The sequence below is a fragment of the Cupressus sempervirens genome, chromosome 4, assembly GCF_028749045.1.
Source record: "Cupressus sempervirens isolate cs-2001-9-10 chromosome 4, ASM2874904v1, whole genome shotgun sequence".
Classification (NCBI taxonomy): Eukaryota; Viridiplantae; Streptophyta; class Pinopsida; order Cupressales; family Cupressaceae; genus Cupressus; species Cupressus sempervirens.
Window position 1 is genome coordinate 495892041 of NC_143121.1, and position 20343 is coordinate 495912383.

Sequence of the window (20343 nt, forward strand, 5' to 3'; positions counted from 1 at the left end):
TTTTCAAGAAAATGACATGACCTAAGTCAATAATGTCATGTAAAAGCATTGCCAACAAGTTTCATAGGTAGGTTGGAAAGATGAAATTGTGTTAGGGTATTGATTTTAAATAAAAACCTTGTTGGATTCTAAGCATTTCCCATACTTTACAAAATTGGAAGAATTGACTGTACAAGGTAAGAATAAATGCTAGGCATGAGTTTTTTTTACAACCAATCTAACAAGGAGAAACTGATAGCTTTCCAAAAGACTCTGGAAGTTTCAACAAGAGTTAGGTAGAAGAAGAAATACAATTTGAGAGAATGTGAGTATCTTTAAATTTCAAGCTCACAACTGTAAGAATGAAGAAGAACAACCATTCAAATATAGTAGAACCCAACTAAATACTTCAAAATGAAAGAAATGTGTTGACCTCCTTTAAACCATTTATTATATGAGCATCGTCAAGAAGAAAAGGAGAAACGAGGGTTCAAATAACTCATTTAATGAATGTTGTGAGTAATTTCAAGTGATAACAACTATTTCATATATTAGTGATATTAGGTAGTAAATTTACTATGCTTTTATTTTGGTTAAATTTCATGCTATTTTTTTGTGTGTTTGGGCCATATTAGTAGATTGGCATTTAAGACTACCCTTTGGCATCTCTTCCTATTTATCAGTGCTTTTGACCCTCTAGATTTAGATAAATCAATCATTGGGATTGGAGAAATTGTTGTTTGATGCTTGCACTTCCAGATTATTTCCTATGAATTGACATCTTCATAGAGGAATTTATGTTTGTGCCTATCCTTTTGCATCTCCACCCAGTTTCAAGGCGTAATTGGTTTGTGGCCTAATTATAGTGGAAATATGGTCATATTTGTTATTCCTTTGTGTATATAATTGCATGATCTTGGTTTTCTTATGGATTAATGTGGAATCTTATGTAAGTATAGGATTGATTACTAAAGGGCGAGGAGGGGGGAGGGGGGCGGGGGGTGTGTGTGTGTGTATGAATCAATAATCACCAACCCAATATAAATTCAGGACCTATTAAACTTATCAATAAGATTAAACCTTAACTGCTTAACCTTTATATCAACACAATAGGTGAAGTAAAATTCAAAGTAACATGCAACAGATGAGAAACATCCGCACAACCATAACACCAAATATATCTTGTGACAACCCAATTAGGGTGAAAACCACAATGTGTGAATCAAATAGTTGTACTCTTATGGAATACGCCCTATTCAAAGCTTGCTTGGTTAAGGGTTATAACAACATTGTTAGGTTCTACTCGGTTAAGGGATTTCCCCAAAGACGTGTTAAGAGTCTTATACCCTATTGGGATTCACCAAAGTTGCACACTTGACCATCATTGAAAATGGAAAAAAGAACGACTCTTATATGTTATACATCATGTGAAGCCATAAAAAATCTCATGTGCATAGTTACAATCCCAAGTGTGCACCTAAGCTCTAGACTTGCAAAAACACATCCAAAACACAAAAGCAGTTAATCAAGCATGTTCATGTCAAGTTCACAAACTGTAGGACTAGAAAAAGACATCATTGTATGTTAGAGACAACTATAAATCTCAAAAAAACATACAACCTAACTCTTCATATCATAAAAGTAACTTGAACAAAAGAGTTTAAAACAATGAAACCCCTTTCAAACTCCTATGTTCTCCTTTCTTCTCTGTTGGGATGATGCATTATGCATTTGAAAACAAAATGGTAGCATGTCAATATTAGGAGTGTGGTTAAACAAAAAGAGGCATATTAATAGAAGAAATCATGAAGAAATTAAGGAGATGAAAAGCACAATCGAAGAGGAGGTGCAAGAATTATAAATTTGAATTTAAAAACCTCATATATCCCTCAAAAATGGAAATTAGATCAAAAAAAGGAATTTAGGAAATTGCAAAATAGAAAATTAGAGAATTAATTGATATAAATTAATCAATTGTGAATACATAGGGAGAGGGAGAATAAATAAAGTCAATTTATTCAATAGGACTTAGGGATAAACTATGGGTTATCTGAGGATTGATCATTGACTAAATGATGGCATTGATGTGAAATAGGACTAATTTTGATGAAGGTTCAGATTGATTTGAAAGCATTTTGAAAAGGTTGAATAGGTTGAAAATGATGTTGAAATGATTAGGTTTAACAAGAAATGATTTTGAAATGCTTGAAAGTTTCTGTTAAGTGTTTTCATATTGATTTTGAACATGATCAAGTTGGCCAAAGTGATCAAGATTATGATGCAAGATATGGGAAATGATAGTAAGAAATAAAATGGAAAATGAAAAGAGATGTTAACAAAGGTACACATAGGTGTAAACCATTTTTTAAGTGTTTACACTTAGATACAATGTATTTTTACATTATCATTGTTCTTGTTCTTGTTGCTAATGTCCGAGAATCAAATTTTAAGTGTTTATATGAATGTGAACGTTATATAAATAGTGTTTAAAGTATGAGTAAAATAAATATAACTAAATAACTTTAAAATTAGATCATGGTATTAAATCACACAAAGTGATCGAACACTTAGATTAGAAATTAAATTGAATCTACAATTACCTAAAAAAGATTTAATGTAAAAAAGACTTAATGTAACAAACAAGCTAATGAAGATGTATAACAAAAAATTAGAAGAAGTATACAATAATAATAAGAGTGTAGTTTGAATGAATTTATGAAGGTCTATATAAATATGTATAAAGTAGGAGAATAAGTGTAAAAAGATGGATATTGTAATCACCTAAAAATGGTCATCTAGACTATTAGCCCCCTTTTCAACATTTTGGCTAAATTAATTTAATCATTTACCTAGACCAAATTGCTAATAATCAATTTATTTGATTATAACCTATAGTTTGACTATGCTATCCTAAGTTCATTATTTGATTAAAAGAACATGTCCCCTTTTAATTAAATAAAACACCCCATTCTTCTAACCCACTTAAAGTGCACACATAAAGTCCTTTTTCTATTTTACAATTAAAAGAAAAGGCTTGTGAGACTTTTGTCTTATATGACAAGTCAACTTATATTCTATTGGTTGACTTGTGTGTGCACATGGATCACACCTATTTTCGAATTCCACCGTTGATCATCCACCATCTTCATCTTGATCTCTACCATCCGTACGACTTTAAAAGGGAGAGAGCTTTCCCCCTCAAAGGACCCATCCATCTTTTGAATATTGTTATGCTGCAGGTTTTCTAATAGGTTTCTTTGGAGCTTTCTGGATAACTTCTCATTTCTTGTCTCATTCTCTCATTCCATCATATTAGCATAAGATCATATGGCATTCTTAGCATAGTTGCATGTTAGTTTAGCTTTGATTCTTGCAATAATCTCACATAGTTTAAATAATGGTATTGTAACACTCTCATTCACATTCTAGCATAGCTGCATCTTGCATTTCCATTCAAGTTTAGTCTTCCATCTTGCATTGCATCTTTGAGGAACTCATTGTAGACACTGGCATTCTTGCTCTTGTCTCAAAGAACCTCCCATTGCATGGTTTACTAGCAAGAAGCACATTTCTAAAGCTTGGTTGAGAGCCTTCATGTTTGAATACTAGCTTTTTGCACTCCATGGATAGGGAGCTCTAAGCCAGTATCTAAGCATTCCAACTCATGGAATCGTTTGGATAGAAGGGTTTAGAGCGGGACACTTTCGAGTGTACATTTTTGGCGCCCACTGTGGGGCTTGAATCAAGTTTCTAGCTCCATTTGCTTTCATTTCTTATCTCTGGTTTTTTATAGCAGCATATTGGATCTAATCAAGTGCTTTTGTAGAATTATCACTTTGGTTTTAAGGCCAACCCATAAGTAGATTGGTTTGAAGGACAAAAACTTAGTTGGTTTAAATATTTGATCATATCTTTTAAACCGCTTGGAGTTTGGTTCTAAAACATTTTTTGTAGGTTGGGTATGTGTTCAAAATGTCTCAGTCCGATTTTCAAAGCATTTTGACATGATTTTCGGGAGTTATGATTTTTTCTTTGTTTTTCATAAAAAGCCGTTTACAATCGCAAATCAGCAAATTTTTTAGAAAAATTTACATTTTCAGAAAGATTTTTGAATTCTAAGAGGGGTACTCTCTTTGTGTTTTGACTTTTGAGGTCATATTAGGCATCAAAAACCTGATTTGATAAATTTGTCCTATTTTGACAAAATCAATCTCTAGGGCGCAAATGAAGAGATTTTTTTGAATTTCTTACATTTTTGGAAAGCTCTCTGATTTTTAGCAAGGGTCTCTTCTTTTTATTTCTATTTTTGAATTCGAAATCATAGCAAAGAAGTCCAATCTTGTTGACTAGGTCAAAATCAAAGAGTAAAAATGAGAGCATTTGTGATTAACTTGCACTTTCATTGCATGCACTTGGTTGGAAAATAAATTGGATTTTTGAGGCAACTAACCACTTTTTATTGCATATTTTTATGTTATTTCACACTAACTTTTGGTGCTAACAATTTGTGATTACAGGTTGCCATCCTTATGAAAAAAATTGAAACATTGCATAAAAAGAACGCATGTCAAAGTTTCAAATGCGCAAGGGTTACTAACATTGTTTGTAGGGCTGCCAAAAGCATAAAAACCCAAACTTTCTTGATTTTTTGTTTTCATGTGAGGCATTGACTAATTGTTCATTTTTCATAGGCACATAAAACTTGTGATTGGAGTTTTTTGGTAATAGGAGAGTATGCTCTTCATCCTTGTGGTGAATCAGAAATCTTGACTTGCCATTTGGTTTCAAAAGCAAGGGGTAACTGAATCTTCCTGGCATGTTTGGGAGAAAACGATTGGAATAGGAGAGTATGCTCTTCACCTTTGTGGTAAATCAGAAATCTTGACTTTCGAAAGTCGATCCACTCTTTGTGTAGTTAGAATCCTTTAGAGGGCCTGCTCTCGGACAACCTGAGAGGAACGACCCAAGTGGGGACAAGTAGATTACCCAGCTCTTCCAACCCACTCTAAACTCAAGGCTATCAAGGACACAAAACTTTGGTAGACATAGTGTTTTTCTTCGCCTAGTGTGATTACTTATGGGATTTCGACCATAGGGAGATCACTAGGCAAGAATGCTTAAGGTACTCTTGTGGTCGCGAGATCGGTTACTCATCGCAAGGTGAGGTGTCCCGTAATTGGGAGCAAGAGGAGCACTATGAACGGAAGCCCTATCTAAACACCCTAAGTTAGTAACTACCCTTTTTAGCCGCTCAACTTCTTGGTACAAGGATTGATCCTAGTGGACTACCCGGATCACCTCAAGATTTACACTCACCATATGTGTTCCCTTGGTTATGCTTATGGCATTTCCATGACAAAGTCAATATGTCTTGTGGGCAACCACTTGGTGTGAGGCAAAGGAACATCAAGCGTGGGCCAAGTTGTTGAGTAATGAACCATGTCCTTTAGTTAGATATTGCTTGATGTGTTCTTGAATGTGCTAGACTTGTGAAAATCTTTGGAACATACACATGATGATAGTTATACGGCTTTCTTTTAAGACCTCACATATGCTTGTATCATGCAAGATTTCTTTGTCCCTTGCTTGATTGTTTGAAGACTACTCCATGTGTCACTATCTTGCTTGGAAAGAAATTGCTTTTGAACATCAAACTTGCTATGCTATCAACTATTGTCAAACTTTGTCAACCAAGTCAAAACATCAAATGCAAACATTTTCTTGTGTTGCTTGCTAAGAGGATTTTCATCATTTGATTTTTATTTTTTATGTCTCTAGTTCTTGAACATGCTTAAAGTAACTCTTTGGTCTTGGTACTCTTGGTCTTTCTATCTTCATGGTCTATGTCCACTTGCTAGTTATATTTTTGCTGAAATGGTTGCCTTGATTTCTTGACTACACTCTTGGGTTGGAGAGTTGTTCACTTGTCACCTTGCTTGCTCTATCTATTTGGCTATTTGGGCATCTTGCCTAGCTATTGACTTGACTCATTCATGTCGTAAGTTTCTTGGACATATTGTTTGACAATTCACTTTAATCTCTCTCTACTATCTTGACAAGTAAACACTCTACCTCCTATAGTTTCAACATCAAGTTATCTTCTAGGCTCTTTTATGCTTGGCTTTGCATCTAAAACTATGGGATCTAAACCTTGTGCTACCAAACTTCAACCAAATCTAGATGATCATGATATCCTCCATGTCACTAAAGAGTTTCAAGATCTATATGCACAATACAAAGAACTAGAAGAGACCAATGATCTTTCTTACATTCATCTCTCTAAGCGCATGACAGAAATGAAGTCTAAACTTGAGAAAAGGTTGGAGGAGAAGATTGCATCATTACATGAATCTTCCTTAAGGTCTTTACATGCATGTGAGTCACCTTCTTTGAGGTCATCCTCTTCTTCTAGGTCTACATGCTCTACTTCAAGACATCAAATGTCTTCATCTTCTAGGTCTAAAGACCTCTTTAAAGAACAAGCAAGTGATACCTTCTTTGAGCCTATGCCAAAATTTCATGATGGACCTATCTTTGACCAAGATAATGATGAAGACATGAATGCATTCTATTCACTTGAGAAACAACAAGAAGATCCTAGACATACTTCTAATAGAACTTTTGCTCCCTTGGAAGATTCTTATGATGACACTTTGCAAAAACTTCTTAGCAATAAGATCATCATGTTACCAAAGTCTAGCTCATATGGAAACCCATTCTTGGATATCTATTGTGCTTATCATCAACATAATGAGCATAGTACTTCAGATTGCATTGAGCTAAAACATAAAATCCAAGATCTTATTGATAATGGAATTATTGATACCTCTAATGATTCATGCGATGAGGATACTTTTCTTGAGCAAGATTACATTAATGAACCTATGTATAGTAGCGGCTCTATTACAACTTCCACTTCTTCCAACACTCGTGCATCTCCCCACACTTCAAATCTTTTCAACATGCCTCCATCAAATAAAGAATCTAATGCTTTCCACATTGACTACGTGTATCCTCAAGGGCTATCTCTAAAAGAAACTCAAGCTAACCTTCACTTGGTTGCAAACCTTTTCCATGCTACTAATCTTAAACATCCTCAACCTTCATGCAATACTATACCTAATCCAAGCACTACTCCATTCACTCTTCATTCTCCCTTGTCCTTAGAAGTGGCTCCATGTCAAGAGGACTCTCAAAAAGAAAAAGCTATAAATGTCAAGAAAGATCAAGATCAAGCACCCTTTCATCTCTTTCAAGATTTTTCCCCTCCATATCCTATAACTTGTCCACCTCCTAAGTATGATGAAGATACCACTTCCATTATCTCCCTTGAGCTTACTGAAAATTATGAGAAAAGTTCTCTTCATATGCTATCCAAGGCTACTTGTCAAGATCAAAGCATCCCCTCATGTTCTACTTGTCCACATCCACTTCAAAATTGTGCTCAAGCTTCAAGTGCTTCTATTAAAAATGTTGTTCCTATCAAAGGTACTTATGAGTCTATTGATGGCTTTGACCATGTTGCTCATTCTAAAGATGTTGATATCCCTTCCCACTATCCCTTTGCATCTTCTAAAACTATCCTTGGTCCTTATCCATCTAAGCTAAAGCATTCAAACCTTCCATCCATATTGGGGCCTTATGTTCCTCCATCTCCTACATTCACTCATAGCTCATTCCCTAGCTCTCCTATAATACCTCAAGATCAACAAAGACACTCATCCTTGATGACTTTTCACCCATCTATACATCTAAACCAGTCATATCATCTTTATTCATCCACAAATCTCAAGTCCTTTGGAAGTGAGAATAAACATAAGAATCCATTGAAAAAGAAAGATCACTATGTCCCATCTAATTGACATGTGAATGCTAAGAAGGAGAATGCACAAAAGAGACCGCAAAGGTCCACTACTCAAAGAGCTAAACCAAAGAAAATATGGGTTCCTAAATCCATCATTATACAAATGCACTCTCAAGCACCCAAAGAACGAGGAAAATCTAAAGCTATGTGGATTCCCAAGTCTCTTTTAAAAGACTTGAATATTGAAAATATTTCAAAGTTGACATTCACACTTCCAAAGGCTTCCATTACATCTTCTTCCAAAACTCTTCCTAAAATTATTCCAAAGCCTTCCACTCCACTTTTTTTCCAAATCTCTTCTACCACCTCATACATCTAAACCTTAAGCTACTTCATCCATGATTCCTCCATCATTCCAATACCCTTCAAGGTGTGTGTCAATGTTGATCTTGTACAATATTTCAACTACCCTCATGAAATCCTCTAAAGCTTACACTAACTTTCTATACATGAACTATTATCCTCCATATACTCTTCCTACTACCATTTCTCTTTCATCACCCTATCAACATCTTTGAGCATACCTTTCTATGGTCTTGGCTTATCATGACTTATCTTTTCTATAGGAGCATTATCTACATTCAAACAGCTTTAGCTCTTTCTAAAAATTCAAAAAAGAAGAAGAAGAAAAAATAGAAAAAATGAAAAAAATGAAAATGTGGCTTAGTGAAAACCACTTCTTGTGGCACTTTGGTAGCAAAAGTAAAGAGGAATAAATTTATCCTATGGTGAAAACTACTTCTTGTGGCACCTTAGATAAGTACCATGATGAAAACCTGGCAAACAGGCATCATGCGTGATTCTTCCATCATCCATCTATCCCTTCTTCTCTCTTTGATCTTGACAATGTTGAGCTATCTTTGCATATTGGCTATCTTATCCACCAGATTTTCTATTGTGCTCTCCCATTCACTCATAGCCTCTATCTTGAGCTTGATTCTTATTGCTCTATCCCATTGCTAAACTATTTAGTTGACCCCTTGGTCTTGATCATAATAAATGAAACATGGTTCTAATAGGTCTCTTGACATGGCTACTCTTTTGGACTATACACTTCATGCTATCTCACTTGTTGGCTTCATTGCTTATCCTACATGCTATCTTTCTCATTACTTCCATTGCTTATCCAAAATATGCTTCATATGACTATTTCACCTCTTTCCCTAGCTTGGGTACTCTTGAGGAGTTAGTCCTTGAGGATCACTTTCACTTGCTTCATACTCTTTTTTCATCCATCTTTGCTTATCCACTGGCTCGTTGCTCCATCATATCCTATACCTTGCTAGACATTGGGAGAAAATGATGTGATCTTGCTTAAGAACTAGTGATATCTAAAACCTTTTAAAAAATTACAAAAAAAATCATATATGATCCTGAAAAAAATCCTAAAAATCAGAAAATGTCTTGACAAAAAAATCTTCTTAGTGAAAACCTAGCAATAGGCACTTTGATGTATCACCAAAAAAATCAAAAATACAAAAATACAAAAAAATGAAAAAAGTCGTGAAAAAATCTGTCAAGTGGCGAAAATCTGGAAACAAGCGCTACTTGAAACCCTTGCACCTATGTCTATCAGTCTTAATCATCCACTTCGCTCCACATTTCCTAGCTTGGAATTGTTTCTTGTCCTCGTCTCGAGGGCATAGCTACTTAGCCTATTGAGGTATTCTTGTGCATTAGGGTTTCTTTGACAACTCACAAAACGGTGTTTCTCAACACTTCTCCCACTTTGACATCAAGTATTTTTCAACACTTTTCAGATAGTTTACTTATAGTCTCCGATGTCGCAATATTTCTCACTATCAGAATCAAGTCTTGAAGAAATGGCCAAGTGACTTACACACACACACACTTTAACACTTAAACAACTAAGCTATGCTGATCTTTATCTAGTTTGTGTGTTGTCTATGACGATTTATTTACTATATGTTTCATCCCTAATAGTCTTTCAAGGATGTCATTGACTAGAAGACTGGGGGCATGGGGCATGTTTTCTTGATTTCTGCTTGTGGGTATACTTTGTTTGTCTATAGTGTTGTAAGCATTTGTGCTTGTCCTATTCAACACTTTGACTTATAAATGTATCATCCTTGACTGTTTCACAAGACCGCACTTGGGGTTTATCCTAGCGCTTATGCCTTGATACAGGTGTAATCTTGCTAAATTAAACTTAGGGAATCTAATCACATAGTTATCTTGACTTACATGTCTCTGATGCTTAGATTGGATTTCCACATACCTATCTGATATCGATCATATTCATATCCTCATAGTTATACTAGTGATGGTTGTATGATCTCATGATGTCCCCAATAAATGCTCAATGATGAAATTAAGAGTCTAAATGTTATGCACTTCTTGCTGGTAAACCACTTTTCACATTAGCTTGCATTTTAGGTTCATTTTCTAGCTTAGTCTTGCATTCTTGCATATGGGGAGAGCTCTCTCTTCATCTTTTTGTGGACATATCAGCTAACTCCTTTCATATATTTCTTTATTTTCTTCTTGTTCATGTCTTTTCACCTTCTTAATCTTTCACTTCATCTCTTTTCTATCTTATCATCACATTATATAAAGTTTTTACCTCTTAAATAATTTCAACGTCCTAGATTCATTTTCGAGATCAAAATCCAAATTCGAGTTCAGCTTGATAGTCAAAATTGTCTTTTAAAATTCTACTTTCTTCTGAGCAGTTAGCTGACCTTTTGAGGTCTAATCTCTGAATCATCACTGGGGCATCTTCATTTCTTCATGTCTTCATCATTTCCATACTTCATATCTACTTCAATTCACTGTTTCATGTCTAAAATCACCTTTCTACTCGTTTCGACCTAATTTTTATGCTATATCCTTCAAGGTCAACTCTAGTCAAACCGGGGCATTTTATCAATTTTTTTTATAGTCATTATTGGGTTCTAATCATCTATCTATCATCTTGGACATTGCTATATTCTAATTTTCTCATGTCTAGCCAATTTTTGCATCCCCTTACCTCATTTCAATTTCGATCCCGAGGGGGCAGAAATACTCTATCAATGATTGCTACAACTATCTATTTCTTAAGAGCATTTGTTTGATCTTCTCACTTGTTCTCGATCTATCTACTTTGCTAAGTGTTAGCATTCTTCTTGAATTCAGACATCATCTTTTCCTAGTGTTCAGTACTACCACTATCAGGCTATACATTTAGGACTTGCTATCTTTTGCTACATTTCGTTCTTCAAAATCAAATATCTATATCTATCACCACCAACTTGGATTTCTATTTTCTTTGACATAATGTGTTCCCAGATCGATCACACATTAGTCAAAGAGGGGCAAATGTAATCACCTAAAAATGGTCCTCTAGACTATTAGCCCCCTTTTCAACATTTTGGCTAAATTAATTTAATCATTTACCTAGACCAAATTGCTAATAATCAATTTATTTGATTATAACCTATAGTTTGAATATGTTATTCTAAGTTCATTATTTGATTAAAAGAACATGTCCCCTTTTAATTAAATAAAACACCCCATTCTTCCAACCCACTTAAAGTGCACACATAATAAAGTCCTTTTTCTATTTTACAATTAAAAAAAAAAGCTTGTGAGACTTTTGTCTTATATAACAAGTCAACTTATATTCTATTGGTTGACTTGTGTGTGCACATGGATCACACCTATTTTCGAATTCCACCATTGATCATCCACCATCTTCATCTTGATCTCTACCGTCCGTACAACTTTAAAAGGGAGAGAGTTTTCCCCCTCAAAGGAGCCATCCATCTTTTGAATATTGTTATGCTGTAGGTTTTTTAACAGGTTTCTTTGGAGTTTTGTGGAGAACTTTTCATTTCTTGTCTCATTCTTTCATTCCATCATATTAGCATAAGATCATATGGCATTCTTAGCATAGTTGCATGTTAGTTTAGCTTTGATTCTTGCAATAATCTCACATAGTTTAAATAATGGTATTGTAACACTCTCATTCACATTCTAGCATAGCTCCATCTTGCATTTCCATTCAAGTTTAGTCTTTCATCTTGCATTGCATCTTTGAGGAACTCATTGTAGACACTTGCATTCTTGCTCTTGTCTCAAAGAACCTCCCTTGCATGGTTTACTAGCAAGAAGCACATTTCTAAAGCTTGGTTGAGAGCCTTCATGTTTGAATACTAGTTTCTTGCACTCTGTGGATAGGGAGCTCTAAGCTGACATCTAAGCATTGGATAGGGAGCTCTAAGCTGACATCTAAGCATTCCAACTCATGGAATCGTTTGGACAGAAGGGTTTAGAGTGGGACACTACAGATATAAGCTAGGGAAACGATTGTCCTATATTTGTCGATATATTTGTCGATGAGTTCATCTAAGATATTCTTCCAAAACGCACAAAACTAAATTGAAAACAAAATGAACATATAAATTATACCTTTACAATAAGCTATTTAACAAATCCCTATTTTTAGTCAATATCTACTTATTCCATGTAATAATAATGATATTTCAAATTATTTAAATCTTATGAATCCTACTCGAAATGATACTAAACAGCTGGAGATATGATGGAATCAAAACAAATGCTTAATTATTTATGTGTCGTTTCAAATTATCACGGATTATTACTCAAATATGGATAATTAGGTTTAGAATGGAATAGACATCTTGTCGTAAATACAAGAATGATTGAATTTAGTAATAAATCATCCTCTTCCAAACAAGAGTTCAGGGTTCCCTTGCAAAAGGAAATACAACAGAGTTTTGAATTTGTGAATTCTTCAAAACCTGACTACTCTAGTGGCCCTGCAAAATTGACTCGGTAAGCCAGATTGAAAAATCTCGGAATAAATGAATCAAAATGGTTTACAAGGAAAACGAATGGAGATCACAACAATATCTTCATACTATACAGCTGACAATGGAGTTGCCGCTACTCATTTATGTTGCATTGCTGGATGTAAGGATGGTCATATTTTATATATTTTGTCCAGTAGGGCCTGTATTTGGTCATTGCCAGCTCCAACCAAGGCTTCATATTTCCATTGTAGTGAACCACAGCTGCGTTCTCAATCTCTGAGCGGTCTACACTCGGATTATATCCCAAACCCAACACATGCCACGACTTATCCAAAGGATGGGTTAAGCCATAAAAAGTGATCAATCCAGGCGGCAAGGTTCCAAGCTTCCACAGCACTCTGTCCTCATTCTGAAATGTGAGAAAACAGAAAAATTAGAAATCCAAGTACTTGAATATTTTTATGAAGCAAAACTAATAGGTTTCAATAAATTGAACATGGATAAATTCACACACACCATATTTTGCCACTTGTGATAAATTCCGGTTATATCTCGCCTTTTCCATTCTTTAAGATCAAACATATTCATCCCATATGCCCAACCGCAAGCATTAGGATTGAAGTTCCTAGCTATGTGGGGATTAGAGAAATTAAGATATTTGTCAAACCGGTGAAAACTTTCTCCGCATGTCTCCACTGCACCATTAACCTTTCCATGGAGATCTACTGACCAGAGTGGAGTCAAATCTTTTTGCACCACAATATCATCATCTAGGAAAAGGATCTTATCCAGCTTGGGATAAACCTGTGGAAGATAGAAACGGAGATGATTAAGCATCGATAAGTATTTTGGGTTCCGATACTTGAGGTTTGAAGAACCCGCTGAGAGTGTAGTTGGGTGATCTGCTCTGAAATAATACTCTTTCATAGCTGCAGATTCAAGCTGCCGTAGAACCGGACAGTAAGATGAATTGAGCCATTTAAAATCGTCAACATTTTCCACAGTTACTGCAGCTTTCCCCGGAGAATTCAGTAAAAACCACATTCTCATGGCCCCAAAATTTAACTTGTCTGTGACAAGATGAAACACATGTTTCCCGGGTTCCTGTGCAAACAAGAATGGCAATAGAATGAAAATTCAAAAGATAGCCAGAAACAATGCCAAGATTTTGAATTTAAAACCTTATTAGATTGAAATTGATTCATCACCTTTGCATTCATGAGAGTTGAATTGACAACCACCGAAGCAGCCAATACATTGTCAGAGAAAAGTGCATAATGATAAAGGTTAGGGTTCTCCAACCTCTCTTCCCTGGGAAACTTCCGGTCTTCAAGAGGGAGTAAGTAGTACTCTATGGTCAGCCGCATAGACAGACAATGTAAGCCCTTGGGAACAGTCTTTGCTGCCAGCTGACTCAAAAAAGTGCTTTGCTTTTTCAAGGTCCTTACTTGCTCATCAGCAGACTGAAGCATAGCTCGTAGTTTTTTTGTTACTGTAGCACAATCATATAACTGTTCTCTGGCCTTGGCTAAAATTTGACCCATAACCTTGATCTTTTCAGGTGCACTGAACCATTGACATCAGGCATCAGGCATGAAAACTTAAATAATATGCAGCAAATACAAAACTTGGCTCCTTCCTCACAAAGGGATATCAAGGAGCATTAACCGAAGAAAGTTATGCGTATGATGAGAAACAAATTAACAGGCATAGTTTTACCTGTGATGCAGATCAGAATCTGTGTTAGCTTCACCCAGTGCGTGCTGACTTTCTTTAATTCGTAATGTCAGGTTTTGGTATATATCAAGGCTATTCCTGGCCCGGGCAATGCTTGAATACACCCTGGCCATTATTAGCTGATCTCGCATCAATCTAACAGTGGAATCAGAATTTTCGTTCTCATTCTCACGCCTCCATATGCTGTATTTTCCGAGCACGGCAGAATCTACTTCCTTGGAGCGGACAATTGCTGCATTTTCAAGCTTGACTGTTTCTTCATCATCTTGTTGAATAAGCTCCGAAGCTCTTTTCTCCCTCCTTTTTTCTCTCAATTGCTGCAGAGATCTTAGCAAGTAAGGCTAGAAACTAACAAGAGATCCACCTTAACAACATTTTGTTTCAAGATGGAGGCAATCAGACAATGATCTCTGTTTTGTATAAGGAAGAAGAAAAGAATGTTTTAAAATATTTACCCTCCGTAAAAGTTTCAACGGACTCTCTTCACGCATGGAACGATCTGCAATATTATAGACATCATCACCCACATCATGTTACGGTAAGTCATCAATGTTAAGGGTCAAAACAAGTTAAACAGTAAAAACTAACCTGTGACCGCACTCTCTTTGATATTGTTCTGTTCAGCTCCTGCAACGCCTTCTTCGGATTCAATCGATTGCACATTGTCAGAGGGTTTTTCCTCCTCGGCCTCATCGTTGCGTTTATGCTGCTCAATACCATCGTGTTCCGAGGCTAGGTTTTTGATCTTCAGTCCAGAATTTGCGTCTCTCTGCTTACATTACAATGCCAAATTTCACTTCCTTATTAGTATATACCTATTAGGTTTCCTTGATGGTTCAGACGGATTTTTTTATCTCTTTGCAGTCTTACCTCATCATGCGTACTATCAGAAGGTTTATCTAATACCCACGAAGAAGACAAATCTTCCCGTGCGTGAATATTTAAGCTCAGGGGTCCAGAGTCATCTGTTTTTGCCGTGATGACATCAATCACCTGCCCAGTTGAAATGAATGTTTTTCTCAATTATCAATCCTCACTACTTATTCTTACTAATGGAAGAAAACACCTCTCAAACTTGCCTCTTTCGGAAAGAAAGATTCAATTTGCTCTATTGTGGTCTGCTTCAACCGCCCCCCAACCTGCATTGACATAAAGGGAGTGTATTAACTACCTAAGGTCAGCCTAAATAAGGAAGAGCCAGATGAAGCAACGCCATCCGGCAGAGTTATGAGCAGAAAATGTAATTGGATTGCATGAAAGCACAAAATTTTGGCAGAAACCGAAGTCAAAGCATACCGTTCCAACAGCTCCATTTTGAGAGTGACCGTGGTCTGTGAATGCAAAGTATAGAAAAGGAAAAAGGGTTAAGTGGACGAAAGATGAGAAAGCCGTTGCCCTATTAAAGTATACAAATCCTCATAGATCTAGGGTTCCTCGATGAATTAGGTCATCGAGTATAAGCGATAATTTGAAATAAAGATTATAAATTTACCAGATGCAGGCGGAGATCTGGATCTAAGCACTGTGAGGAAGAGCAGAGAGACGATGAGCAACATAAAAACTGCGAGTCCTCCTCCTCCTCTGCCCTTGGCTCTCCCCTGCCATCGTCGTAGTTTAACACCCATCGCCTTTGCCCTCTGCACGCAGATCTCTTACAATGAAAAATGTATTCTACCCTCCTCGCATTTTATATTACTTGTGTTTGCATCGGCATCGGCATCGGCATCGGCATCGCCATTGACGTTGCCGTTGCTAAATTGAAAGGGCTCCTTTTGTGGCCTGCACCTGTGTATCTTGTGGACAACGGATGCACCTTTACTCCTTTTGCTATTTCCGATCGCTTCTAAATTCTCTTTATTTTGGTGCTTTGTAAAATGTGCACCGCGTGGTCGCCAGACGTTACACTCCCACCATTCTTGAGGATTATGTATCTCTTTTGCCGCCTTACATTATAAATCTGTTTTATTAGACTATCATATAATGTATAAATGGTATAATCTTTCGACAATTTTGTTCATAATATTTCTAATTTTCATTCTATTAGTATTTAATTTTATATTCGCATATCAATTTTACAATTGTACACTTGATTTAGGTTAGTATTATAAGTTAATAAGTATGGAGCTAAATCTTCATTTTTAAAAATTGATATTAAAATTTAAAGTATTTTTATTTATAATTGCAAGTCAACCTAACACGTCTATGTTGATCATGTGGTTGGTTGTATTTGAGACCTCCATCTATTTATTCATTTAAAATCATAATAAATTTATAGAATACATTTAGAATTTTAATTTGAAATAAGAAATGAAAATAATATAATAGTATTATCAAATGATTAAATAAAAAACATGTCATCACAGATCTACTGCATGTTTGTTTGATGTCTTTGTTCCTCCTCAAATTCATTAGGTCAATCCAATTAGAACTTTGGTCAAGAAGAATGTGAACCTTAAATTAAATAAATTTATGTAGGTGTCCTTCAACATTGCTTTTGATATTAAAAGGAGTCAAAACAAGTAGGTTGACACATGAAAGATAAAAGTATCAAATACCTCACATTAAAAACAACAACAACAACAAAACCATAATGTTTCACAACAAAATGTCATAATATCCCTTCCCTTAACATCAAAAACTCAACTAAGTAGAACAAGTTAAACTTCTTCACTTTTCCACTATTAGTAAGAAAATTATTCATTAAAAGCAAAATGTAACAATTAACAACCTTCCTAGTCTAACCAGTATCTAAGCCATTATGGCTACTAACAGAGTTTAAACCAAAAATAATAATAAACAAATTATTATGTCGCAAAGGGCATGTTTCAAAAGTATAAACTTGGATCCCAAAGATCCACCAACAGTAAAACAACATAAACAAATTAAATATCATTATTTCAATTATTTTCCCTCATTGGGCGTAGTAAACATAAGTTGAGTCTAATCTTCAACAAGGAAGGCAAAGAACTCCTCAATCACCTTGTCATTTGAGTCCTTGTTATTTTCTTCTTACAATAGACTTAGGGTAGAAACATAGGAATGCAAAACCCTAAGCACATAGGTGGCCAGTCTAGTGTACCTCCTTTCCAAATTGTTTAGCTCCACCCCGATTTTGGTGATTGCCTCAATATTGCTTGCACATTTGTTGCAAACAATAGAGCCTTTCTACCTGCTCTTAGTAGCAACATCAGTATAATCCATCTGAATATGTTTACCTTTATTAGGGATGAGGGAGGTAAAATTCATGGGGAGGGGTTTTTAATCTTCTTCTCAACCTTTGATGCAGGAGCATCCAGAGGTATAAGGGCAATCCTGTGTCACCCAAAAAAATGTACTTAGACTTAGTTTCTGTTTCATGTCTTTACATTTTTGGATACCCATTTGGGTCAAATAAAGGTTCCAACTCTCACAGTTCCACTATCAGTGTGTTTGAAAATCCCGAAAAAATAGGAGCATGCAATTTGGCCATCATTTTGGTGACTTAGAAGGTGTGAATTGGCCAGATGAATGTAATTATGATTTAGAGCATTCCAAAAAAAGAATCAGGTCAAAAGGCCCCACGGTTTGAAAGTTATTGCAATTTTTTGGGTTTTGGAGACCTCCTAAGAATGCTTCAAAGTCAGGTTAGGGGCATTAAATGACCTCGAAAGGGGCCGAAAAATGGGGGACAAGCAAAGTTTGTCCATAAGGCTATAGAGCGCTTCGAGAGCTTTTCGAAAATGTAAACAGTTCGTCAATCGGAGCTACGGTTCAAAAGTTATGCCTCCCGGAAGTTCGATTACCGTTTCTGGATTCTTCTAGATTTGCACTGACTTCTAACGACGCTTCTGGAACCTTCTATTTGGTTGGTGGATGCCTACTAGCACTTTCTAGAATGTACTCCTAGTCCTTAACCCTCCGGGGTCTATTTAAGGAGATTTTTGGCATTGTAAAAGGCAGTTCAGAGTGGAGTTTGAGAGGAGGTACCATAAGGAGAAATTATCTCCAGATTTATGCTATTGTAAGCCCTTAGGGCATGTTTTGAAGTTTATTTTCCTGTACTGGTTGTACTAGCTTATTTTCCCAGTTAATATAATTTCCCTTTCTGTTGGTTCCATTCTATTCTCGGGTTGTGTCCCCATCAGCCTTTTGCGGGGAGTCCTCAATGTCCTCATCAAAGCTAGCTGAGACATGGGTGGATCTATTGGTCTCACTTTCCTTTTTCTCAATGTCATCTTGGTCCTCATTCACAAACATTTCCTTGAAGGCTTTTACTTTCATTTTGGACTTGGATTTTTTAGTGATTCTATGGGACTTATGAGGGTTTTCCTTGACCTCTCCTTTAGAATTGACAACATGGACTTGGGGTTCAATTTTGGGTCTCTTTGAGGCCATAAAGGTGTTCACCTTTTTAGATTTTTTCCTAATTTTGGGTGGGGTAGTTGATGAGGACCCAGTAGGGGGAGAGATTTTTTGTTAGAAATAGGCAATACTGAGAATGGGGAGAATCAATATTGCAACACTTTTACACTAGTTAAATACTTAAAAACTTAACCATATCCATCCACAAATAATGCTACTGACATGTAAACCACTTAACAATGAGAAAAAAAACATAACACTATTATTTATTTTCAAGGAAACCATGGCCAAGGAAAAAACCCAGTAGGGATGGTACCCACAACTATGTACAAATTTTAAAATACGTTGTTGGAAGTTTTGACCCTATTAGGAGTCCTTGCATACATTTAGTATATTAGTACTTGTTAGAGGTCTCAACCCCATTAGGAGTTGTATTACAGTAGGAGCTCACTACTTAATTTTGATTTGTAATCAATAAAATAGGTAATAGATACAATATCAAAATGACTATACTAGTTGATAACTTAATATTTGATTAGCCCTTTGTATAGCTCACAACTGATGTTGACCATACATCAAATTTCACATCTAACAATCAATATAGCATCATAACATCTTATACAAGGTTTGCATGTCATTATTTTATTTCACATAAAAAAATTGTCCTTACTTTATATCCTTTCAAATACTTATCCAATTGACTATCTTCTCAAAATGTGTGGCATAGTAACCAAAATTAATCATTAAGTTCTACGAACAAAGGGTTAACATCTAGGATGTCATCCCTACAATGCCAAGTAATTGAATTGACAAGACAATTCAATTCCTTAGACCAATTTGCTTGACTACTAATACTTGCTCTATATTCTGTAATACCAACCAGCTATCATATTCTTCATCCAAAATGTATACCAACCATTATCAAAGAATAAGAGAACATACTTATACCATTATTAGACCTTATACTGTTGTGCTCGTTGACCAAAATAATTTGATTTTTTACTGTCTTCCTATATTATATACATAGGCATTTTTTATTATCCATTACAAGGATCGCTCATTAAGTCAAGCAACCTTACTAGAAGTATATGTTTCCACCAATGATAATATCTATGCATCCTAGTACTTATCACTTGCCAACAATCTCCCCCTTTGACATTAATGACAAAACTTAATGAAAATGACTAAGTGCCAATGCCAAAACAAAAACTTGTCACAAAATGTGATCTTATATGTACATAGTGTATGTTCTTACATTCTTCATTCATTTTACTACTTGTACTATTGTCTACTCCAATTTTTAATAGATACCATATTTCCCCTTTGACATCAATGTCAAAGGCAAGATTCCCAAAAAGATTATGTATAGAGCAAAATTGTGTGACCAAAAACTTACATGAATCTAAGAACATCTAAAAAATTAGCCTTCAAGGCTGCAAAATATGAATCCCATGTCTTCTTCAAGTTTTTTGTAACTTGTATTTCTCCAAATGACATAAGCTATTATTTTTACTTCTTGAAGGTATTTGGGTCTAAATGCTTCATTAGACTTCTTGGATACTTCTAGTAGCTCAAATTCCTTTTGCATAATCTTGAGTTTGGGTAAGAGAAAATTTTACAATTGTGAAAATTATTGTATCACTC

The 20343-nt window shown here is 35.6% G+C and overlaps 1 protein-coding gene across 1 annotated transcript; it reads right to left on the reverse strand.

The window, feature by feature from the left end:
* Nucleotides 1-12489: 12489 nt before the first annotated feature.
* On the reverse strand, nucleotides 12490-16309 carry GAUT1 (galacturonosyltransferase 1). The gene is made up of 10 exons (XM_089825651.1): nucleotides 15851-16309; nucleotides 15655-15689; nucleotides 15438-15497; nucleotides 15229-15351; nucleotides 14947-15127; nucleotides 14814-14857; nucleotides 14341-14675; nucleotides 13830-14187; nucleotides 13138-13725; nucleotides 12490-13030 (listed from the first exon to the last, which is right to left on the reverse strand). The coding sequence occupies exons 1-10, from the start codon at nucleotides 15981-15983 to the stop codon at nucleotides 12755-12757; spliced, it is 2133 nt and encodes a 710-aa protein (XP_089681777.1). The 5' UTR covers nucleotides 15984-16309; the 3' UTR covers nucleotides 12490-12754.
* Nucleotides 16310-20343: the final 4034 nt, after the last annotated feature.